The 26,114-nt window shown below is 41.7% G+C and overlaps 1 protein-coding gene across 2 annotated transcripts; it reads right to left on the bottom strand.

The window, feature by feature from the left end:
- Positions 1-887: 887 nt before the first annotated feature.
- Positions 888-26,114, bottom strand: PIDD1 (p53-induced death domain protein 1). 2 transcript variants are annotated; one of them, XM_060262886.1, is made up of 16 exons: positions 25,981-26,114; positions 21,693-22,066; positions 20,334-20,747; positions 18,412-18,615; positions 17,420-17,474; positions 15,274-15,475; positions 14,235-14,357; positions 13,613-13,792; positions 10,119-10,266; positions 9,628-9,763; positions 8,372-8,522; positions 6,854-6,977; positions 6,032-6,150; positions 5,161-5,268; positions 2,741-2,946; positions 888-1,696 (listed from the first exon to the last, which is right to left on the bottom strand). In XM_060262886.1, exons 2-16 carry the CDS (start codon positions 21,955-21,957, stop codon positions 1,459-1,461), a joined length of 2,673 nt encoding a protein of 890 aa, XP_060118869.1. In that variant the 5' UTR covers positions 21,958-22,066; positions 25,981-26,114; the 3' UTR covers positions 888-1,458. The 2 variants fall into 2 exon arrangements, with proteins under 2 accessions (XP_060118869.1, XP_060118870.1); XM_060262887.1 differs by lacking the exon at positions 25,981-26,114 and adding an exon at positions 22,325-22,365.

The following is a 26,114-nucleotide window of genomic DNA, read 5'->3' as shown; positions in this document are numbered from 1 at the left end:
AAATTGGGGAATAATGCCAAACAGCCACACAAAGGATAGTAATGCGGAAGAACTTAGATACAAATTTCTGGATACAAAACAATAGTAATGTGGAAGAACTGGAAGAACTAGATGAGGATGAGAAGACTCTTAAAGGAGGTGTTAGAGAATAGTTCAATCAAGATGCACTGGTAAAATATCCTGAATTGACTGCCCAAATGGTACAGCTTATCTTTGACACTTTGAAAGATTTAAAAGTTCACATTGTAGAGCTTACTCAGGTGGTCCAAGGGCTAACTAACGACAGACATTTAAAAAATGATTTCTAATGGTCTCTCTTCTTGTGCTGGATATGACAGCAGGAATGCTCTTAATTGTAGAAAGAAGTAATGTTTGTAAAGCTTTCCTTTACGGTTGCCTGGAGAAGACTAATTCACCATAGATGACCAGGCAAGCAGCTATTTGTAGGCTTACTGTTAGGCACCAGCAATGGCATGCGTGCATGGGTGCACACACACACACACCAAAAACTAGAAGCCACCACCATAATGCAGGAGACCAGAGAGAAGGTGGATACTAACAAAAAGGTATGTTAGACTCAAGCTGGGAAGCCTGATGGTGAGTAGAACCATCTGAATGAAGGCAGAAGAAATGGATCAAGGATTTCTTCTCAGAGTGAACCAGGTGTAGGACCTGATAGCAAATAAGAGAAGCAAGTCACCTTTCATGCTTTCCATTCTTTAAATCCATGGACCTCCCAGCAAGCACTCTAGTAACTAAGAACTCAAGGAAGATACAAGAAAATCTTAGTACAACACATTCTAATTCCCCCATACCTCTTTGAATTTGACTTCACAAAAGCATTGTTTCCTACAGAGTTAAGTAAAGGAAGTAAAATAAATAAGTTATATATTAAAGTGACCCAACTGTCAACATTTACTTTAGTTTTACTTTACATCTTACTGTTTTTACAACCTAAGTAATAAACAACAAAACGAGCAGTATTTAGAGATGCAGAATGTTTCCACTTTACTGAGTCAGTTCCAGACTCAGAAGGACATTCCAGTTCCAGCAAAGTCCAAGCATACAATCAAAAGGGTCCTGTGAAATGCCTCAGCCCTTGAATTGAATGTGTGTATTGTTTCATTTGTTGTTATATACTAGTTTCATACCTGTTGGTCTAACAGGGTGATACTCAGAGGCATGGGAGCCACGTGTGGCTTACTGCAGTCAATCCCTGTGTGGTGCTAGCATACCTTCTGCTTACAACACGAACTGATTTTCCCTGCAGCCCACTGACCTGCACAGCTATTCTCCACATAGATCCGGCGATCCCAGGAATCAGCTTTCCCAGGGTTGGAAGGGACTGCTGGGGAGCGGGGGGTAGCAGAGAATACCTGTGACCATGAATCCCTTCCACTGACAGCACCTTCTACTGGACCAAACCCCAGGTAAGTCAAAGTGGGCTTTACACAGCAGTTACATCATGGCAATAGCAGAGTCTTCAGCACTGCTTTCCTGGTCCAGGCCCACTCTCTGGATGGATTCTCTATATTTCTGTCTTCCCAGGGAGATGATGTCTTCAATCTCATCTGCTATGTCTTGGCGGCCACTCTCCTTCATTGAGCTGATCAACCTGTCTATGCAGTCAGGGGTCCTTTTATTTTGCTGAGCCCAAGAAAAGAGCATATCCTGGATCTGAGCACTGAGATCTTCCCTGGGAAAAAAAATTGGGGAGCAGCAAAAGGGCATCATGCACCTGTTAGCAAAAATGTATTTAGACTCAGTCTTTCCATATACTCCAAGCAGCTTAGACAGATTTTAGCAAGATGCTAACGTATACCATAATAATAAAATCTGTTTCATTTTCATACAAACGGAAAAAATACCCCTGCAACTCGCTAACTCATCTAGCAGTTTATGCAATTTCAGTACGTTCAAAACTGCACAAGAAAGCAAAATATATATGTTAGACCTAAAAGCATTGGCAGAGTTTTGAGCAAGTCTATTTTTACTCTAAAAGCCCATAAAGTCTAAGCCCTTATGCTCATGAATGGAAAAAAGACTGGAAATTCACAACCCCCTTTTTTTGTACTCCCTATTAGTTCTTGGGTCTACATACATACTTCTAACCACCCAAATATTATAGTCACATTTTCTATTCTGCACTCCTTTGTAAGGGCTGGGGCGTGGGAGGAGAAAAAGGGAATCTAACTTCTCCAAAGAAGCCATTAAATTTATGCAAATGTGCCTTATGTACAGAAAAAATGGAAAAAATTAGGTGGAGGGAGAAAGTAATGACTGTGAAGAGAGTGGAAAAGAGGGAGAGGGATTAAGAAAAAGAGAGAAAGGGTTGTTTTACTTTGCTACAACACACTAACTACTACTTTACTTTAGTTATGTAGAAAGGCTAATCTACCCAGAGTGCATTTTACTCTGCTCAGGCTTCCCTGTGCCCCTAGTGGTTGCACTCAGAACTGCTTCAAAAGGAAAATCACTGGAAAGGCATTTGGCTGGATATCGCATGATGCTGGCTTCTGGGCCCCTCCAGTTGCCTTTCCCCCTCCGTTTCATCCCCCTCCCCCCCAGCCTCGGGACTATTAAACTCCTAAGGATATATTCCAACACCCACTCCTGGTAAACCACTGAGAATGTAAAGGAGCAGAATAGAGATTTTCCAGTGTGATTATCCCTTAGCAAAAAAAAAAAAAAGTATTCTAAATGTATTCCTCATTTTAATTTCCAAAGGTTCCTGCCTCACCTGTTATTGTATTTTATCTGCTGAATCTGCTGATAAGAAAAACCCAGATTCAAACCAACCGTCTGCCAATCAGCTCCAATGCGTCCCGCAACACTAAGCAGATTAGATTGCGTCAAATAACCAGTTTCAGCACTCCCCAAATTCAAAGAAGGGAGGGAGAAGCCATTTTTGGCTGTAGGTAACTCATTCCCCTGAGATTTCAGTTTCTGGTGGAACAGAACAGTTATTTTGTTAATCATGATACATAAAAATGCAAATCTTCAAAGGCCTGGACTTAACGTTGTAACACCAAAATTAACTGGACAGTCAACAGCCAACTCTTTATTAGACCATTTAGCTGAAGAGGAAAATGCTACTGCTTTCAATGAATGGAATGTTTTTCCCCCATCATGGAGCTATGACATAAAACTAAGGGCATAAGCCATCGCTCATAGCTCTTCCACAGGAGACCCAGGAAGTCCAGCACTAGTAAGCTGTGGTCCTTTTTAAAATTTGTAAATGAGAATAATCCTTTGTTCCCACTCCTTTTCTACCAATTTAGCTGCTAAATCTTCAAAGACTATAAAAATCTTTCACTACTTAGCTCATAAAAATTTGTGACTTCAGGCTCAGCAAGGATTTTGAAACCCAACCATAACACCAACAATTATTGTAAACAACCTTCCTCCTCTCTGCCTTTCATTTTAATCAGCAAATAATGAAAATTCCATATTCCTTTTGTCAATAATATTGTCACCATTAATTTGACTGTGGAGCATCATTACATGGATTTAGCCAAGGACATGTCCAGGCAATGAGAATGGGAAGAGATGCAAAATGCTTCTAATCATACAGAATCCCTGGAGAGAAAATCTCTCTGTTGGTAGAGAACCAAAGGCAAAGCATATGAATCGGTAATATATTTTTTAAAAAGGGCTTTAGCAAAATATGAGAAATGAGGTCATATAACTAATTATCACCCACTGCTCTTTCTCACATTGACAGATGTCCATCAGTTTGCCTTCTGTGCCCTAAAGAAAAGAGAACAGAAGGCTCACTGAGAGGACTGACACAAATCAAATGTTCAGTGTGGGATTTAGATGTAAAGCCCCTTATCATACTGAGAGAATTAGCCAAACATGGACATCAGAAAACTGAAGCTACCATATCTCCAAGTCTAGCTCCCCTGACATGTAATGGTTTCTACCATGACTATATAATTCAGATGGCAAAAAAGAAAAGAAAAGCAATATGGAAAAAAATCAGAACCATCTCCAATCTGAATAATCTTTGGAGTATGGATCAAAAACCCTGCACAATTAGGTCAGGCAGAGAAAGAGGGCATGTGTCTATAAATCCAGGGGAAACCCTTACATTTTGCATTGAAATTTTAAAAAAGGAGGAAAAATTAAAACAGCAGTTATTCGATATTATGTAGGCAAATCTGGTCACCTACGTAATCCAAAATGGCTACTGCAGTTTTACTTTGAAGTCTAAAAGGATTATGGGGAAGCAGGGAAAGGGGAGAAGAAATAGGGAAAGGGGAGAAGCTGCATAGGAGGCAGAAGGAACAGCTGGAGGAAACGTGGCAGATACAGGCGAGAAACTAAGAAAAGTAGTGGGAGAGAAAAAAGCAAGGATAGATGTGGGGATGGGGAGGGGAAGCGGCAGGAGAACAGGACCAGCGAAGGGCACAGTCCTTCCTCCATGAGTCCTTGCAGATTCCTTGCTTAATAGTTTTATCTGCTTGGGGATGCTAAAAAGGTAAAGGTAGCCCCCTGAGCAAGCACCAGTCGTGACATTGCTTTCACAACATTTTCACAGCAGACTTTTTATGGGGTAGTTTGCCATTGCCTTCCCCAGTCATCTACACTTTCTCCCCCGTGAGCTGGGTACTCATTTTACCGACCTTGGAAGGATGGAAGGCTGAGTCAACCCAGAGCCGGCTACCTGAACCCAGTTTCTGCCGGGATCAAACTCAGGAGAACTTAGGACTGCAGTACTGCAGCTTTACCACTCTGCGCCACAGGGCTCTCTCTGGGGATGCTAGAGACATGCAAATATATCAAATACACCATGACACACTCCTAAATTGACACTGTTGTCTCCCAGTGGTCAGATTTTTTTTTTAAAAAAAGATGTCTCTACTTTTCCTGCTGAAATGTTTGGCGAAGACTTTGTTTGTAATCCTTCCAGCTTTGCCACACTTACCCCCCTGCAAATAGTCAGGACACTACGATTGCTGTCTTTCTTAACAGCCATACTTGTGCATGGACTACAACATATGACATGAAGAAAACAGATTCGGTCTTCTCTTGCATAAAGTGCTGGGAAAAGCACATGAACAGAGATGGGGGGGGGAAGGAAAAGATGGTAACAATTCACCCACACACAATTCCCCCCCTACAATTCCCCATTCCATTGCCCCTTGAGGAACTTACAGGTAGCTTGATTGGCAAAGTAGCAAGCCAGTGGGAGTTGGGGCCTTTTCTCTTTTTGGTAGCCTCTTCAGGAATGTTCTCTGGAATAGCTCCTCGATAAAAGGAAACCTTCACAAAAGGGAATGCCATGAGGTGTGTAAATTTATAACAGCCAAACCTGTTTTGGCAAGGACTGTGTTTTTCCTGGTTTATTATGACAAAACCTTCGTTCAGATCAACAGCTCATCACAAGGTCTAGCACTTTATCCCACTTTGCTAGTAGATTGGACTAAGGTAGTTAAGGGCACCTAACTACAGCCACCATCCCATTACTAAGGATTCATGCTACACTTTCTCAGTCAATAAGCCAACAAACAGTGTTGGCATACAATCATGCAATTAAACATAAGTTATCCCCATGTTTTTGTTTTGCTGGTGCTATATTTGCATGGTTTATTGTACACCAAACACTGAATTTCTGCAGAAAGCCATGAAAAATGATCATGTCCCCCTTTGGTAGTTAGTGTCTGTATGCTTTCAAATGCATCTTCAGTACCATAATGCACAAAAATCAAGTTTTGGTGTGTGTGTTTTTAAATTGGGATTTTTGAAATTTTGGTTCTGGTGCCAGATTCTGCATACATTTTTTTACATACATCCAGATTCTTTCACATACATGGAGCACAATTCAAAGAAATCAGTGAAAGTCTACATTTCTCTTTTGGAATATATCCAGGGAATCACAGAAGACGAAAAGCCCTTGTTATCAAATGAATAATTAGGAAAGGCATAATAAGAAAAGTTACGGATTTCATAACACGAAGGATATATAATTTTACTACATATTTCATGGAATAACTTGCAGAGAGCAAAATGTGTAAAACTCATGTACCTGCCCCTTCACAGCTTTGCTTTTTCTGTCCACTTCCGAAGTAATATAGACTTCCTTCAGATTTTTCAAGTGAGAATAAAAACTGAATGAAATTCTTCCATCAATGCAGTCTGGGCGGTCTAAGTTTAGGTCGGAGACAATATATCACACAATTGCCTTAATCCACTGGGTTGGATCAAGAGAAAAAGCTTGGTATTCATCCTGAAATGTACACAGACCTAAGCAGCACTACCACAAATAATATTTGCTACACCTTACAACTGCCGCCACCACTGATGCAGATAGCCTTCTAATCCCCCAGAGACACAGGCAAATGGATGCATTATATATCAGCTAGACAGTGAAAATAACTTACCTAGATCCTCCAAGCAGTATCATCAGAGTGAATGGGTAGCAACAAGCCATGAACATTTTTTTAAGGGAATGCCTGCCCAGAAATTTCCTCTTAAGTGCCAAACCAGAAATTAGGAAACAGTTCCTCAGAAAAGTATACATGATCTGGTACAGTGGAATTTAATATTTTCTGCTACATGGTCACCATTACCCTCATTGCTACTCAGAAGGCAAGGTAAATAGTGTAGTGTGCAGTATACACTTGTGGCTTCAAGAGTGCTCCTGATCACTGAATCTAAGGCAAGGAACACAAACAAAATTTTCCAGGATAGAAGCTTTCATGAGACAAAACTCCCTTCATCAAATACAATCAGAGAACCTCTGATCCCTGAAGGAGCCACATCTGGTAAGCACCATAAAGTGAACAGAATGGTTTAGAGAACAACAGCTGGGCCTTCTGGGGTATATTTCAGCTTTACTGCACTTCACCTGCATCGATGTTGATGCCTCGTTCAAAAGCTGCAAAGAACTGCTCTCCTTCAAACATCTCCACCATGTCAGATGGTTCAGGGCCTTGGTATCTATCGTGGAGTTTTTTCAAAACAGGATCAACCTATGAGATTAGGGAGGGAAAGGAAATTACCTCTCATGAATTTGCAATGCTGATACATTTTGTAACTTCTTACACAGTTTCAGTGAAAGAACTTGGGTTTCCTCAAGCAAAATTTCCTAAAGACCTGTTTATTCTCAAGGAATGCTACTTTCCACATTCGAGATCCTGTTTCCATGGCACAAATTAGAGGAGCTCCCATACAATACCAACCTGAACTCCTGTGTTGAGATCAAGTCTAGCTTAGCATTCCATAAGGCTCTATAATCAGGCTCAGTGCTTTATTTTTCCAAGCAAGGGTGGATTCACCAATGCACTTTGCCATAGAAAGAATCGTTAATATTTTCCGAGACTATGGCACTAGCTCCAAAGCCTAAACATAGATTACCAGTCTCCTCAGGAACCCTTGATGAAGTATGTGTCTAGAACTGTACTGATCTATTGATAATATACAGATTACCACTCAAAGAGGTGCCACAATAATCTGGGGTGTCATGTCCTCACAGATAAAACATTAATAACAGGCAAAGTTCATACTTTGAGGTCAAGTATGTCAGATATTCATCACAGTTCTAATTGACAGCCACATTGGCTTCTATTGATGGCAAAAAGTATTTAATGTTTGGTTTTTCTTTTGGTCATTGTTGTCTGCCAACCACCCACTTTATGGGCCTTCACTAGACACAGGAATGAACCAATCCACAAATTGTGATTTGTGGACAAATCAGGCCGATTCGTGGTTCATTCCAAACTGGTTCGGACCCTGATGAAGCATTTGGTTCATTTTTGTTTGTTTTCCCAGACAGCCCAAAGCTGATTCAATCAATTCCTAGGAAACGCTGGGGGTAGATTCTGGGAGCCCTAGAAACATCCAAAGCAGTTGTTCATAGCTTCATTGGCAGCTCCAGGAGTCAATCATTCCAAATCCAATCTTCACTAAATTTGGAGGGCAGGTGGAGGAGAGCCGGCTGAAGACTCCTGGTGAGTTTTACCACCCCCCAAACCAAACAAACCAAAAACAGGTTCAGAAATCAAACGAATCTCGAAACAAAATGAAACATCATTTCCCTGGTTTGTGCCCATGCCTAGTCTTAACAACCAGGATATATACTTTATTGAACTACAGTGCATATTTATTTCTGTAAGCTCCATACTGGAATGTTATATGTTTGAAAGTTTTCTGCATTATGGTTTTCAAAGATTCAATAGTTTCTAAAGTAAAGCCACTGTCTTGGTTGTCTCTCTGTGAGATCTCTTTTGCCAGTCTCAATTTATCCCACAGAACGTTAGTGGGGGGTCCCAGGCAATTTCCTGGACATTGAAATTCCCCAACACAAGCTGTGTTTATTGTTTGTATGTGTATTCATAAAAACAAATACAATCATGACTACAAATACCTTGTGCTTTGGTACACACTGTAACAAGACTTGTTCAGGATCTTTCTTCCTCTGTAGAGCTATGAAGTTCACCTGGTACATGCGCAATCTTTTGTAGACCTCTTTGGCAAAGCCGCTAATGTATGTCTTAGTGGTATACCACAGCCAATACCTGAGGAAAAGTGGGAGTGTACGATTGATTATAACTAGTTTGTCCATCTCACTTGTAGTGATGTATGTTTACAGATATAAGGTGCATGAGTGTAAAATGTCTATTTCATCCAGTCCCCCCCACCAAAAAAAAAATCTAGAAGAAGCAGAATACTGACCTGCTGCATCCTAATTTCTGCAAACAACTATTCAAATCCCAATGCAGACTAACAAAAATATCAATGATTCAGGAAAAACGAAAGCCTTTAATACACATGCATCCTTCCCCAATGGAGAAATGTTATATTACAAGATTTTGCCCAGTGGCTCTGTAACGTTTAAGACCAGTCCTCTCTGCTAAATATTCTAGGTTGACACAAATGTCTTGAGTTAATCTATGCTATAAAAATTTATAGGAAATCAGTAGGAACTATCAACAGATCTGCAGTCTCAGAGCTGGGTTCATATACTCTTTTTCACAACAGAGATACAATCATGCAGAAGAGTAAAATAGCTCCCTCACAACAATGCTATATATATGTTTACACGCTAACACAAACTGAAAGAGGGCTGTTCAAATCAGGTCTCAGTCACATGGGACACCCGTGTGCGGCAACCACTTCATACATTATGCATCAAGCAAGGGGAAGGCTGTCAGAACTCCTTGAAGGCTAGACCTTGGAACGGACTACTCATCTGAGAGCAAAGAAGAGGATCTGAAAACAGGTTTCAATTAAGACCGACAGGCTTAGTAGACACTTAATGCTTCCATAGCCCCATCAGATCACATGTGTCTGCAGATGAATCCACCGCAGAAGCCATGCCAGCAGAAGACTCCACTGACCTTCCAGGTCCGGTGGCAGTTGTCTCTCAGCCACACACAGCCAGGCCTCAAGCCAGCATCCCCCACCCTTAACATGAGAGTATCACTAAAAACAGCAAGTCTAAGAAAATCCAGCCCTTCTTAGAAGTGCCCAACTTGCAGTTCATGCTCCAGACAATGCGCCAGACAGCTACTATCAGAAGACAGAACAAAGGGCATGGACATATAGATGTATGAAGTCGACATTGAGAAGGTATAGTATTTAAGTGCTATTTGGGAAGGATAATGCTCCCAGTCAACTCACCAGGAAAAGTGGGTGACTTCAAACAAAGCATAGAGGTGGGTGAACTCTAGCACCACTTGGTCTGTGATGTCATTCCAGTTCTGGGCTTTCCAGTCACCATGCAGAAGATGCACCCTGGACCGATCCAAGGTTAGGCCTTCAAACAGATTAAAAAAACAACCATCCTCATCTACAAGTCTTTAGTATCCATATTTTATTTAGTTCATCACTGTGCCTACTAAGGTAGATGAGGATTTATTCAGTTTTCATTATGAATAGTTCATGTGGAATCCTAAAAGGATTGAAAAAGTTTGACCAAACAATTTGTAGCTCAGTGCCAGACTACTATATGCTTGGCTTTGAGGTCTTAAACTAATTTCCACCCAAGAGGATTATGTGTACAATTCAAAACCACATTTAATTGTACTGATGTGCTGTATATATAATTCAGAAAAAAGTACTAAAGTTCATCAAACAATGCTTCTGCTTCGCAGTTCCTGGAGGAAACTAACCTGTGACTCCTGGAGGCAGCGGGAGCTGAATTTTGATGGGCTGGAGGAAGTCCATAGTAGAATTCTGAGACAGAGAAAGAAGAGGACTGGCAACAGTCTCAGAGTCACCTGTGATCTCCAGTAGCTCCTCCACGGATACAGGCAACACCTCAATGGTTTTAAAAAAAAAATGAGGTAAACATGGGATTCCACACGTCTCCCCACTGTGCCTGCTGATACCCTGCCAATATGGAGAAGAAAGGAGAGAGTAGACCAGGGGTGGCCAGATGGCAGCTCAGAAGCCACATGTGGCTCTTTCACATATTTTGTGTGGCTCTTGAAACACTCCAGTCCACCAGCCAACTTGAAAAGGGCATTTGTCTCTTTAAATTGCTTTGCTAAGATAGCCAGCAGCTTGGAGAATGCATTTAAAGTTGCTTTCTTTCCACTTCTCTCTCCCTCCCCATCTACATAAGAACATAAGAGAAGCCATGTTGGATCAGGCCAATGGCCCATCCAGTCCAACACTCTGTGTCACACAGTGACCAATATATATATACACACACACTGTGGCTAATAGCCACTGACGGACCTCTGCTCCCTATTTCCTTCCATTTCCTTCCTTCCTTCCTGTATCTGATGTTCATGTCTTGTCACTCTCAAACATCTGGTGTTTATTCTTTGTGGCTCTTATATTAAGTTTGGCCACCCCTGGAGTAAACCACCATCCACCTCTCACTCTCGTCACTACCTGCTTGCTTCAGGTCAGTGAGGAGGAGCCAGCCAAAGACACCCAGCTGTATATCTTATAAAACTCCAGGTGTGCCCATCTGCATTCTGAACCAGTCTGTTGATTATGACAGAACAAGACGAAGTTGAACCCAGACAAAACAGATTACGCTGGTTGAGAAGGCTGATGTTTTAGTGCTTGGAAGCACAGATGCAAGGGACGGAGCAACAGCAAGCGAATGGTGTGTATGCATGATGCTGAGGCTGGAAGCCCTGCAGCAGCTGCCGCCGAGCTCACTATTTCCCTTGCTGAGGAAGTGAGGGTGTGCAGGAGCACTGAAACTGGTGCCCTCCCCCCAGAGCTACACTCCAGGCAGCTGCCTCATGCTGCCTAATGGATGTGCCTGCTCTGGCCAGCCCTCCTCCTCTCTCACCTGCTGGCTCTGTCCCTTCATCAGCAAGCCACCACTCTACACACCTACTCTCACCACCCCCCTCAGTCACTTAATGAAATAACATAAAGCCTGCCAGTGCAGCAGTGGCAGTGCCAGGAGCTCAGCTCTGACTGCCCCCAATGTAGTGGCTTTGCCAATCCTCACTGAGCTGTGGTCAGAGGAAGCAGGAGGGAAAAAACCACACCTCCTCTTTCTCCACCTTTGCTGCCATTCTCCCAATTATTATTTTACCGTAGCTACTTAGGCCCTCTCCCTAGCCATTTCCTTTCTATTTCTTGACAGCTTTGACCACACACACCTCACTGCATTCACCCACTTGCCCCCTCCTGCCTTCCCTCCCTTGTATCAGTTGTTCACTGGCTGGATAAGACTCCTGGATGAGCCAGTTCTGGCCCATGGGCCATATGTTTAACACCTCTGTGTTTTAGAGGGATTTAATTCACTTGCCTTGGACAGTGTGGAGCTGGTTTTTTCAGAGCAGGTTAAAAGCTTGATAATTGCAAGCTAGGCTCCAGTCTGTGGGGATGTGGGCTGACAGGCTGATATGAGTAAAAGAGTGCAGTGAGCACTGAGACTCACCAGTTGATATCTGATTTTTTCATCTCTGGGGATTTCATTGTTTCAAGGAGAACTGCCAGGTCTCAATGGATTAATATTTTTACTTCATTAATCGTTGCCAGTGGCCATACTGGAAGGCTTTGGTAGTGTGCATTTGGGTGTGTTTTGGATGAGTAAAGCATGTATAAATGAGATTCCCAAAGGCAGGGGACTCACCCAGATTTCTGTGTCCAGGCTGATCTGCTCACTTCAACCTAATGAAAGTAGGTTAATCATATTGCCTCACCCAGGCTCTTGTGCCCATGCAGATTTGACTCTGGTACCCTTCTGAGAATCTCTGGTATGCTCTGCAGGCTTTCCCCCCCCCTTTTCATCCTTGATGCTCTGCTCCTTAGACCTCAGCTGCATCTGCCCCTGGACCTCTCCGACCTCAAACCCTGGACTTAAAATTATATGTCCCTTCCCTAAAACTTTCCAATTTCCTCCCTTCTACCTTTTATAAATGCACTTCTTGCCAGTATGTGTGTGTATTTGTTTAAGGAATTAGTTCTCAGGTGTTTGGTATAGGTTCTTTAAATTTTTATTTCTTTTATTTTGTATATAAATGAAGTTATTTGTGTCTACAGCCACTCTCTTTCGTCATAATTTTATTTTGGGGTACCCCTACCAAGATCCACCCTGGTATAGACAGACATACAAGGTCCTCCATTATTCCTTTCTGGAATTCCTTTAAAGCTAATTTCTCCTTCTTTGGGTCCAGTTTGGGTAATAGCAGCCCAATTATTGTCAGGGGCTAGCCCATGGAAACATATGCTGTTCATTTTGCACCAGCTAGATTGGCTTCCAGTTTGTTTCAAAACTAAGTTCAAGGAGTCGGTTATGATCTTCAAACCTGTTCTTGACTTGGGGCCTAGACACCTAAAGGAGCGTCACCTTCCATATGTTTGTGTGTGCCAACCATGGTCTTCAAGCTGCCACACACAGTTTTCCTCCAGAGACTGGGCCTTTTCCATCATGGAGTTGGAGAGCTTTAGGAGGCACTGCAAGGGTTGTTGGTTAGCCAGGGTTTTCAAGGGCTGTGAACAGCTGCCAGCTTGAGGGTAGGGATTATTTTGTAACATTTGATTACTACTCTAAGCCACCTTGAGCCAAAAAGAAAGGCCATGTGTAAATATTTCAATAAATAAACTTCACAGCAGCTGTACATGCTTTGAGAGATGCTCCAGAAAGTCAGAGGACCTTCTAAAGTGGGATCTGATGTAGTGTGAAAGGCTGCAGTAAGAAGGGAAAAATTGGGAAACCTCTTTAAATTTTCAGATGTTGTTCCCAGAAGAAACAATGAGCTATTGCACCAGAATGAGGACCAACAGAAACAGTCATTTAGTTCTTAAGTCCATCTTAATGATCCAGGTGCTGACAAGTCACAGTAAGTCTAGAAAACAGTGAGAGGATTCTGGTATCTGTTCCAATGCTGACATTATATAACTACAAAATGCCAATGTAAAATTCTGCACACATCAAACTGCAGAAAATGGCCAGGCTCAGCAATTATTCTTGACTTCATGACAAAGCTCAAGGCCAACACATGTGGAACAGCTTCAAGAGCTATCACTGCACCTCTGCTAAGACAAGGACTGCAAGACTATGACTACTGAAGTCAGAAACAAGCTTAAGAAATCTTCCCAATATGTGTGACCTGAACTGATGTTTGCTGCTAACCATATGAAGGTTCTGGTTTGCAATTTTTTTTTGCTTTTTAGACAGATCCCCTACCTGAAGCATCACTTTCCGAGGCTCCTCAGTCACACCATGAGGAAAGGTCACTTTGATGTTAGGGTTGACAGTTGAAAAAAGCAATGTCCCTTCCTTAGGGACACTGCATTCATTTACCACGAGTTGAGATACAACCAAGAACCAGGAGAAATGAGGGACACTGCAGCAGGCTAGAAGCATCTGTTAGTGGGTTTGAAGAAGAGAAACACTTGTAACATGTGACAATACTTTACATCTACAAAGGAGACCAACCCTTGAAACAACTGTAAAAAGTGCTTTAATAAGAAGTGTCAGCACCCCTTGTGGCCTACAAAGCCCACAAAACTCTTATTTAAAAGGCCTGACAGTGTAAATAGCACAGACTCCACCAAATAATGTGAAAGCTATATACCACAAAAGGCCACCTATCTCACATATAATTCAAACTTCAAGTGCAGAATTTACAAATAAATATGCTTAGGATGTTAATGCATAGTGAAAAGCAATAACAATGGGTGTTATGAACTCCAGCCTCTAGAAAATATCCTGCCAATACACAGAGGAAGTAAGATGCTCCATTTAAACTAGTCATCCAAAGTAACTGGGAGGCTTTGGAACACCCAAGTTATTCTTGTTGGCTTACCTTCCCTTTCCACTCCACTTTGGACCTTAGATCACTCCACTTCTGCCCACTGAAGGTTCGGATTATGACTTCACGCTCATGAAGACTCTGAGTAAAGGCATAAGGCATCCAGATCTCCACCTCCTACCAGGCGAGACAGAATGGACAGTTTCGAGGAGTCAACAATACAGAAAACATGTCCTAACTCTTCTTACTTTGATCAAGAGAAGAACATCAGGAACAGACTGCAATTGGGGTGGGAATAAGAAAAGTTTATCAGACTGGTCCTGAGCCTCATAGGCACTAGAAAGTTAAGCAGGAAGATTTAGCAGGTGTTCTGAAGTGTGCATACTGCATCACCAAGACAGAGAAAGCATAGTGGTTACAAAGAGGGAAGATTCCAACTGAGACACCAGAAGTGGGTAGATCCCAACATGAATTAGAAAGGCCACAAATGTGCACTTTTGACCCATGACTTCATTCTGCATCAGTCTTCTGACTGTGCAGGCAGCGACGACTACAAGCCCAGAACAGGCTGGGCAATGTACATTGCAACTATCATATTATGTCCACAGCTGGCTTTTAGTGAGTCACAGATACACTAGAAGGGAGATGGGGACTTACAACGTGATAGGTTTTATTCTGTGCAATTCATTTTCTGTTACTTAACTTAGTACTTACCTTGAGCTGTAGGAGCGGGGCACTAGGATAAAAGGGAGGATGATCTGTAGCAGGTAGCTTACTGTAACTTATTTGACCCAACAGTTATTTAATAACAGCTGTAACAAATCTGTTTTCTTAATGAGTTTTATATGCTTAACTGTTTTATTGTTCTTAACCATAATAACAGCTTAGAGTAGACTAAGATGCAGGACACACTGTTGAAACAAGCACTTTCAGCAGTTATTTTCTAAAATGGGCTCGGATTCACACTGATCTGAACCATGCTCCTGCAGCTGGAAATCCTACCACTCCTTTCCGCATTCTGTCATGCTAACAGTTTCCAGATCTTTAGCACAATTCCATGTTTGAACTCCTTTGCTACTTTACATGCTCTTACCTCCTGGAATTCAATCCCATGAGGCTGCAGCTCTAGGACTTGGCTTAGCAGGATGTCATGATGTTTCAGTTTCACCCACTGTGGATCAGGAGAACACTCCTGGAAGCAAATGGTTACTGAAGAAGTGACAGCCCCACGGGGGAAGCAAAACTGGACACCACAGGTCAGGATAACCTTACAGCCTTCTGGAGTCACGGTAAATCTAAGATGATACAAACAAAAAGCAATGATGCTATCACAACACCACAATTTACTCTTCTTCAAGGTGCTCTCCAAGTCAAACCAAACAGACAAAAGACATTAAGACAGAATTCTAGCCTGACCTGATTAGTCCAGGCAAGGCCGATATTGTCAGATCTCAAAAACTAAGTAGGGTTGACTCTGGTTACTACTTGGGAGACCTCCTTGAAATACCAAGTTGGAAGGACAAGAACAGGTTTTATTCAGCCACCTCTCTGAATATCCTCCAGGACCCCAGTAGGGGTCAGTCAACAGAGGTCACAGTGATTTCCAGGAGCAGTCTCTCTCTCACACACAATACAAAAATAAAAAAGACAGAATTCTAGACCCAGTTACAAGAAAAGAAACTACTATTCAAATCCATCTTATCCCATAATATTTAAGGGGCAGATTTGTTTTGTATCACTAGGATTGTGTTTATCTAATGGGGCAATAGGTGTCAAATTGTTCTGGGATGAAAATACTGTTTTATGCCCTTCTCTTCTTATTCTTTCAGCATGATCCTAAGCAAGTTTTCTCTGAATTAGTCCTGCTGAATTCCATGGGATGTACTCTCTAGAAAATGAGGAAGTGCTGTGGCCCAGTAGAAGAGTTTGCATTCAAAATGTCTCAGGTACAATCCCCTTCATCTGCAGAAAAAGGATCTTGGGAAAGACTCACAATTGAGCCCTAAGGCTGCCATCTTAAACACACTTGGAGCATTTGGAGGTGCCTTATACCAGAGAGCCAGTGCAAGTCAATGTAGACAGTGCTAAACAAGATGAGGGCAATGATCTGATTTAACATAAAACAGCTTCATAAATTCGAAGTGTGTTTAACATAGCAGCTTTTAAGCCCGATTCTGTGTATCATCTACCATGAAATAGCTCTGAACATTTACTGGTCTCTTGATTTGTTTACACATTATACAAGAGAAATCTTGAGATTTACACTGAAAAAGTGTCAGCCTGTGCAATGTCAGAAGATGCTGATTCCAGAAATAATTTTTCTAACTGGGTGTTTTGACTCAATGATAGTATTCAGTGACTGATGAACGACCCAAGTCAGTCAGAGTAGTGTGGGGTCTGAAATACTGAGGAATTTCTTCTTCACAGGGCTCCATTTGGGCCAGCACCAATATCTGTTTGCAAAACTAGTGATAAAGCAGCAGTACCCCTGAGGATGCGAAGAGCATGTTTTCCATCATCACTCTGTGACTACAGGCTTTCTTTACATATCAGTCAACTCAAGTCACTGGTGCTTGAAACAGAAAATCCACACACATGTTCCACTGAAGATAATAAAATACACGATTGAAAATGTGCTGCCGTTTCCAAAATCTGAATCCTAAAATAACTTTACTGATCCTGATTGTTTATTTATTAACTTCATTTATCCCTTTCCCCATTCTCCCCACTGGGGACCCAAAGCAGCTTGCATCATTCTCCTCTCCTCCAATTTAACTTCACAACAACTCTGTGAGGTAGGTTAGGCTGAGTGTATGACAGGCCCAAGGTCACTCAGTGAGCTTTCATGGCAGAGTGGGGATTTAAACCCAGGCCTCCAAGATCCTAATATGGCACTCTAGCTACCTGTAGTATACTAAGGAGGAGGGTTTTCAGATGAGTTTGTTCCCAGTATCACTGTCTAGAAAACAAGAACACCTTGAGGTGAGACATTGCCTCATAATAACTATAAGAAATCTGCCTATGAATGAATGATCAGAATAAAATTTGGGTTAACACAAATTTGAGCAAACTTCGGAGGATGGTGGAAGACAGGAGGGCCTTGTGTGACTTCGTCCATGGGGTCACAAAGAGTCGGACTCGACTGTGCCACTGAACAACAACCATCAACAAACAGAATTAGAAGGAGGCTCTGACACAGAAACTAAAGCCAGAAAGTGTTAGCTAAAAAAAAACTATACCTATCATCACTAGCAGCAAGAAACAGTGTTCGTAATTCTTCTGAGCTGGAATCATCTGCAACACATTAGAAAAAAAGTCTGACCATGGCTTGTTCATATGAACCTAAATTGAAAGCACACAGTACTTCTGTAGGGATTGTATGAGGCCTTATTTCAGCAGGACTGCCCCCTAAATATTTTGCCACCCAATGCAGAATGTTAACCACATCTCCTGTGGTTATGGGTCTCCATCAAATAAACTCTGCAAGCATGCAAGCTAAAAATAAATGAATGCCTGGGGTGAAGGTTTTTACACTAAGATAGGGATTGTACACAACATTACCCAGAAAATAACAACAGTGTTTTTGGGGGGTGCAGTATTGCAGCAAGAAACTATGTGAGGTGATCCAGAATTCTCTGGGAAGTGCCAAGTACATTGATGGCACAGCATAAATTGTAGGGTTACAGGGAGCCATGGCTCAACGGTAGAGCTGACGCTTTGCTTATGGAACATGCTAGGCCCAATCCTGGACATATCCAGTTAAAGCATCTCAGGCAGCAGGTGTTGGAAATACTTGTTTTGCCTGAAACACTGGAGAGTAGCCTGACAATACCAAGCTGTATTGGCAGTGACATGGTATAAGACAACTCCATATGTCCAAATTAAAAATATAGTAGGAAAAGATGCACCCAGGTTTCATATACTTTCAGTCTTCCAAGACCAAATTACAGAAAAAATAAGCAGGATTACCATAGGTATGTTACCAAAGTTAATGGTAGTAAATATTATGGAAATGTGTTTGTCTGTGTATATAACTCAAGCATGCTGACTAGCTGTAGCTCTCCAATTTGTGAAAGGAAGAAAGGCTGCACCATTATCTTCAGTTGGTTAGTATGCATCCCACAAAACACAGCTATTAAGGATCGTATCAAACACCTATGTCCAACTGTCACTTAAGACAAAGTGAGAACAGCTGTTATCAGACAAATCAAGCATGACAAAAGCAATTTACCTGGCTGCAGAGGCACTTCAGGTTCTCCTAGAGGATTACCACGGAGATGCACAAAGGGAGAACTCTGGATCTCTGGAGAGATGATGCGCAGTCTGTTATTCTGCAGATCAAGCCTGGACAAGTCAGGAAGGCGGGCAAGGGATGCAGGAACTGTCACCAGAAGATTGCTGTGAAGATGCAGCCGCTGTAGAGACTGCAATTTGGCTGTAAGTCCAAACCAAAATAAGATTTTTTTTAAAAAATGAATCTGACCTTGATAAATATAATAATAACTCCTTTACTTATTCCCAGAATACCTTACAAAGTACTTGGGAACTTGCTTGAAGCACAACATCTAGTTACCAACCCACAAATCCCTGTTAACTTAGAGTGCCCTCATATCGTACCTGCTTACGGTAGAGAACTGCTTATACCTGCAAAAAGGAATTTGCAGCAATGTATCTGGCAAATGTGGAACATATAGATAAAAACCTAAGGTGAAAGAACCCTCAGTTGCGCTTGAGATCACAACTCAAAGGCATAACAGATATTTCCCATTTTAAAAAAATACCTTACTGAGCAACACTTCAGACTCCAAGGACACAAAGTAATCAAAGTCACTTTATAATCCCTTTGCTTTCATTATCAAAGAGTTAAATGTGTGCTTTATTTTTCCACTGTGAAGTTAGTGGGACTCTAAAGTACTTTAATTTGGGGTGGATGTTTTCCTATATGAAGGGGGTACACTATGCTGTGTTATTTCAATACATACAAGTACAGGAGTATTGGTTTGCTTTAAAAGTTCTGTTCAAAATCTGTTAAACAGGGTCTACTAAAATTAAGTGAAAGCAAATAGGAAACTGAACCACTACATGTTAGAGAGATATTTAAAATGACTTCAGATTGGGTAAAAACACTCCACAAAATAGTTGCAATTTGTGTTGCAATAGTTAACCATCAGTTTTGAACTGGGGAAAAAGCACATGCATCTGAAGTATGTCAAATCCCATGCAGAAAGTCACAGGTATACATCCTGTGCTAGTATTATTTTATTTTGCCACATCTAATATTAAACTGGGTAGTCTGTGCCAATCATAGCAGCAAAGCCAGCCTGTCCACAGACAAGGCCTGAATTTTTATATATTTGGGGGTCTCCCCTGATATGCAGGAAAACTACAGTGTACATTACAAAGAACTCCCTTGGCACATACACAGAAGCAGGGACTGAATGAATTCTAGATGGTGTGGAATGCTGAGTGCAGCTGAGCACCCATGGAAAAAGTGGGAGAATATTGGTCCCAAATGTAAGAATGCTTTAAAAAAGAATGTTATATTCTTACAGTCATTCTCAAATACTAGACTTTTCATTAATTCAGGAACAGGAACTGTCTAATAGCAAATGAATAGTATACTAATCACACTATAGTATACCTACCATGTAAAGCCCACCACAGATAGAACTGCCTACTATCAGCAGAACGGCCTATTCACTGGTAGTTCCCCACAACCTTACTAGGGAACTTGTTCTCACTTAAAATTTGCCAGATTTACAGCCAGTTTTAATAAATGGATTTTTTGTTCCTTTTAGAGAGGACTTTCAGACATAATGATGCTGTTTCTACCTTTTTCTTTGCTGTCTGTGATTTAGGTACTGTGATTCTTAACCATTTTTCATTTTTTATTAGTTTCAATTTATTAATGTTACTATAAATCACTTTGACAGTATCAACTGAAAAGTGGATTGGAAATGTTTAATAAACAAACCCAGTCTGTATGAGTACTTCCCATTGCGTTCAACTGTACTATTCCATACACTACTACTAAATAGTGTCAGCTGTACAGCATGATCCAAACATGTGCTTATGATTGCAGCTTTAATCTCATGATTTACCAGCTGAAGAAGGAGCTGTTTACTTGCCCTCTCATTTAAATGCATATCTCACCAAGAGAGCTGGGGATTCCTGTTAATTGATTTCCTGATAGATCCAGCTCTGTGCAACTACGCAGGTTCCCAATCTCTTCAGGGAGTGTGTCCAGTGCATTTTCAGAGAGGTCCAGGGTCTGCAGTGCTGCCAGCCCCCCTATACTCTGTGGCAGATGTCTGATCTTATTTTTCATGGCAGAGAAGAAAGTCAACTTGGTGAGCCGACCAAAGTCCTCAGGAAGTCCCTGTAAGCTGTTGTGGCACACCAGGAGATTCTTGAGGCTAGCCAGCTCTGTGATGCAAGAAGGCAGAATAGTGAAGCTATTGAAGCTGAGATCTAGGTGAACAAGGTTGCGGAGGTGCCCAAACTCCTGAGGTAAAAATGCCAGAAATCCTCTCTGAGGAGCACCAACTTTATCCCTGGCATGCCCACCTGCAAGACAGGAGCAGTTCAGGAAGGAAAGTTTTCTAGTTTACAATGATTTCCAATCACAGCCAAACATCTAAAGTTGCGATGAAACTACACTGAAGACTAAATAGAGTGCCAGAAGATGGTTCTCGGGGTCTGTGCTACACTCCATGCTGGGAGCCCAGCATGATCAATTCCAGAAATGATTCCTAACAATGATTCCTACTCTTCCCTACAGCATTTGTGCTGAGGGGGCTAGCATTCACATGTGACATGGCACACTGGAAATGGGTCTCTGGAGATCTGGAGTCAAATGTCATCAATACTGCATCTTAAGCTTCATTAGACCAGAAATACGTTATCTGTACTTGTGTGAATTAATTACCACTTGCTTTCAGCCCACCTCACGATAACAAGGAGGGGGGAAAGCCTAAAGGCAGGAGCTAGCAGAGGACACAGGCTCCTGTGTCCCATTTCTATGCAAACATGTATTTTTGTCAAAAAGCATAGATTCCTTTTGCATACACAAACTATAGGGGGTGGAGGAACAGGTGGCTGAATATCAGTTCACCCAAGAAGATGGTACACTGGGGATGGAACGGGGAGGGAAGGGAGGAGAGATGCCAGAACGAACTGTCTGCATTTGCCAGAACTGTATTAATTCCATTCTACAGCAGAAGATCAGAAAATGGTAACATTTCAAGCATTAGTACGGTAAAAGGTACAAAGACAATATGGCGGGAAGACCTCATCTTTGACCGCTGAAAAGAAACAAGGCAGCAATTCCAAGCATAGCGATGAGCTGCAAGAACGCTAACTATAGTATCCTGTCTCCACACACATTTGCTTAAAAGCCCCACTATGTATAGAAGGACCTATTCCCAAAGTAAGGATACAGAACCTCCCACTTAGTAATTCAATTCTACTCAGTAGTAAGTTGGATTAAAGGAAGAATAAACATGACATTACCTTTGAGTACCAGAGATTTTAAAGCCTTCAAGATAGGAATATGGCTCAGTGTGGAAGTGATAAGATCCTCATTGCAATTCAGTCGCAAGAATTCCACCTGTACCACTTCTTCCCTTCTCATTTCCAGTAGCTTGAAGAACTGGTGACAGCCATCCACGTAGACATCAATATTAAGCCTGTTGCCAGCCAAGCAGGGACCAGTAACTGCAGCAGCCCCCAAAGCACCCTCCCCCAGAGGGTCCCCAAGCTCCTGCAGCTCTGCCATCTTCTGGTGTTACATCGCTGTGGGCTGTGCATGTTCCAGCTTGCCAGCCAAACAACTGCTGGTGATTCCACAAAGAAATAAACTGAGTAACAGAAAGCAATGGCAGTCTCTAGAAAGAAGAGGGAAATTTTAAAGGAGTGCATGTTGTTTAGAAGAAAGCCACAGAGGCTATATTTTTGGCACCTTAAGTATAAGAGCACAGTATAACATCAACAGCACCATCCCAGCTGAAATATTTTTCATAATCAAGATGATAGTACGTCGTTGATACAGCTATGAAAAAGGAACAATAAGCAAGAGTCCTGTAGCATCTTAAAGACTAACAGAATTTTAGTTGCAGCACAAGGTTTCATATGGTAGAGCCCACTTGGTCAGATGCAATGAGCAGATCCTCACTATGCATATATTTTATATAGGAAGTATAGAAAAACCAGAAAACAGCACAGTGAAGGGATCTGTACATTTATTATTGTTGTTATTGTTATTAGCTTAATCACACCATCCCGGGCTTTGGGTGATGTACATTAGATAAAAACAATATATGTTAGCACATCGTAACAATCCAGTTCAAAAAAAACCCAATGGCATCCTGCTGCTTGTGATCCAGATTATTGGAACATAAGGGGGAGGGGACAGGAAAGGAATGTGCCAGCCATCACTGTCCTCAATCAAAGGTTTGGCAGTACACCTCTGCCTTGCAGGCCTTGTGGAATTGCATAAGGTGCCACAGGACCCAGATGCCATCTGGCAGAGAGTTCCACCAGGCTGGGACCACGACTGAAAAAGCCCTGGCCCTTTTCTGATTAGATTTGAATTTTACACAGTTACATTGCACAGTGTATTTTCTCTTGACCCAGTTTTTTTTAAAAATACCTCCTACATAAAATGTTTGCATCACCAAGAAAAATAAAACAAAAATTCCAATGGCATCTTAACATTTATTTCACCATGAATCTTTTCCATCACATACCGTCAGACAAAGTGGGTTGTGACCCCAAAAGTTCAGTGAAGTGTTCTTAGACATTAAGATGTTACTCGATTTTTGTTTTATTTTGCTACAAGGGACCAAAATAGCAAAGATGCACTCATTGCATCTGGTTAAGCAGACTATACCCACAACTGTTTACATTGAAATAATTTTTCTTTCAAGTTGCCCCAAGAGTCCTGTTTCTTTTTGCTACTACCACTATGAAATAAAGATCCTGACATTCAAAACAGATTGTAAGAACACTGGGTACATTTCAAGGTTTCCAGCCCTTTTGAGCACTGAATATACATTAGTACCACAGAGACAACGCATGTTGAACAAATAACGCCATTCTACATAAGATAGGGACTTAATAGGGTAATTACATAAAACAGGTATGGCTCAAATTATCTTTAATAGACCCTTTGTCATTAACACTTGTGCAGAAAATGGAATTTTTAAAGATGCAATTTGTCTTACCCCTGCATGACAGGATAGCCCCTCCCCTACCTATAAAACTCTTGTCCTCCATGGCATTTGGCCGCGTCTTCCCTAAGAGTTGAGGTTGAGGTGCCAACTCGCAAAGATACTCAAATAACTTCAGAATTAGTTCAGTACTCATGCAGCTCCATCCTAGGTATAATTATGGAAGTTCCAAGTTGTTCAGCAGGCACTGCATAGATAGGGCTGCAACTTCCTTTCAGTTGTTATTTACTACCTGCAATTATAATCTGTCTATTATTATTCTTTCATTAAGAAGTTTAGTAATCCTGAAAAAGCAAGGCAATCTCAGTTGGCACAAGGGTTAGTAAACATTTTAATTTCTCGGCATCTGTCCTCCTTTGGCCTCCTTAACACTGTCCCAGAAAATTTGCTTACTTTAATGGCTGTGTAATAGTGAGATGAACAACGGCTGAACTTCTCTCCCACAATGTGCAGAGGTACTTCTCAACTGGATACTGACACTCCATAATATCTTTCTACTAACAGCAATCCTACTCAATAAAATCTGAAATGATTTGTTAAGGTCTTATGATAAAACTGAGATATAACTTGGTATTTGAGGAAAAGAACAGAAATTTAAGAGGAGACAATCTCAGAATGACAACATATAAACTTTAACTGCTTGTGAAAATGGAACATTAGAACCCAATGTATCCAAACCTTTAATTAATGTAACAGACTTTTCCTAAACTATTGTTTATTCACTAACACTAAACAATATGTTTGTTTAACAATACAAAGATTTATATTTATTTATAGTCCCACCTTTCTCACTAAGAATCAAAGCCAACTGCGGAGTAAAACAATACAAAGCAGCACAACACCTGTACAATATACACACCTCATTCCTGTCCTCTCCAGAACAGGATTACCTCTGCCAGGGAAAAAGATAACCACCTTTTCTTTACTGTATGCACAGGTAGTGCATTCATGCAATTTGGAAAGCAACCCTTTTTGATAACATTAGGGCATGGAGTTGAAATGCAAAAGCGTTCTTAGCAATTGTCACTTTATTTCAGACTGATGTGAACTAGGAAAGCAATTTGAATGGTTACCAAGAGGATGCTGAGCCCAACAACAATACAGGGGTTAAGTAGGGCGAACTTTCAGACAGAAGATGAAAAGAAAATGACAAAGCAAAAATACCTTGCTCTTGGCCATTATATGATGCCAAAGCATCATACAATGAGAGGTGCCAAATTCAGTCCCAGGTTAGAAACTAGGTCATAACTGGAAGATCTTCTCCCTACTCCCAACCTTTTGCAATGAATAGCAAGAGACATTCTATGAACATATGAAGCTGCCTTATGCTGAATCAGACCCTTGGTCCATCAAAGACAGTATTGTCTACTCAGACTGGCAGCGGCTCTCCAGGGTCTCAAGCTGAGGTTTTTCACACCTATTTGCCTGGACCCTTTTTTGGAGATGCCAGGGATTGAACCTGGGACCTTCTGCTTACCAAGCAGATGCTCTACCAATGAGCCACCGTCCCTCCCTATTTATACTTAAATGTGTTTTTATTTCATTTAGCCCTCATTTTCCAGAAAGGATTCACAGAACTAAATGTATATTTGAAAAAATTTGACAAGATGTACATTACTTCTGAGTACAGGTATACGATTAGACTGTACAAAACACCGACCAATTTCGCACTAGACCTTTAGTTCTGATTTAGCCCTGTCCCCAAACTGACATTCTACACTAGAATCACAGAATGTCAGCTTGGGGACAGGGCTAAACCAGGGGTTGCCAAACTGCAGTTCAGGAGCCACATTGGCTCTTTCACACATATTGTGTGGCTCCCAAACTCCCCACCACCCTGTCAGCCAGCTTGGAGAATGCGTTTTAAGTTAAAGTTGCTTCCTTTCCATCTCCCCCCCCCAAAAAAAAATCTATTTGTTTTCCTTCCTGTCTTGCAGCTCTCACACATCTGATGTTCATGTCTTCCACCTCTCAAACATCTGATGTTTATTCTATGTGGCTCTTGTTAAGCAAGTTTGGCTATGCCAGGTCTCGTGTAAAATTGGTCCGATTTCACAAACTCTTCCGCCTTTCCTTACAGTGCCAAGCGAGCACGACTTGCCAAAACCCGAACTTGTCCCCGAGACAAAACGACCATGCTGAAGGCTCCTGTGTGTGTTCACGCCAAAGAAAGTCTCTCCAAGTTAGGGGAGTCACCCTAGCTCAAGTCTACGCATATTTATTTGCAAGCCAGTCCCGTTAAACTCAGCTCCAACTACAGAGTTACTGGTAAACCTCATTCAGTCCAACAACGGACCTTCTTCCCAAAATAACGTGAGTAGGATTCTGGCCGCGTTTACCAGGAGAGGAGCCGGGAATCAGTTTTGGAGCGCCCCTCCTCCTGGGTGCTCTGGCGAACGGGAGAAACGTTGTTAGAAGTTTTGAGGAAGCGAGCAGAGAATTTGCCCGGATAAATCTGTGACGTACCTCGTCTCCAATTCCTTCCAGAGGAAGTAGAAAAACGCTAAAAAGGAATGTCTGGGGAACTATCTCCCTCCTTCCCTCCGTGTCAGCTGAGAAAAGTTTCTTACCTCGTTTGAGAAAACATTTCAGGCCTCATCACCCTTATTCTGAAACACTTGATTGCAAGGAAGTTAACGGGAAGCCCGCGAGTTCACGAGAGCAGCTGCTGCTGCACCAACTTGGCAGCCTCGCTACAGCCAAA

The sequence above is a fragment of the Heteronotia binoei genome, chromosome 21 (genome assembly GCF_032191835.1).
Source record: "Heteronotia binoei isolate CCM8104 ecotype False Entrance Well chromosome 21, APGP_CSIRO_Hbin_v1, whole genome shotgun sequence".
Classification (NCBI taxonomy): Eukaryota; Metazoa; Chordata; class Lepidosauria; order Squamata; family Gekkonidae; genus Heteronotia; species Heteronotia binoei.
This window is presented reverse-complemented; position numbering and strand designations above follow the sequence as displayed.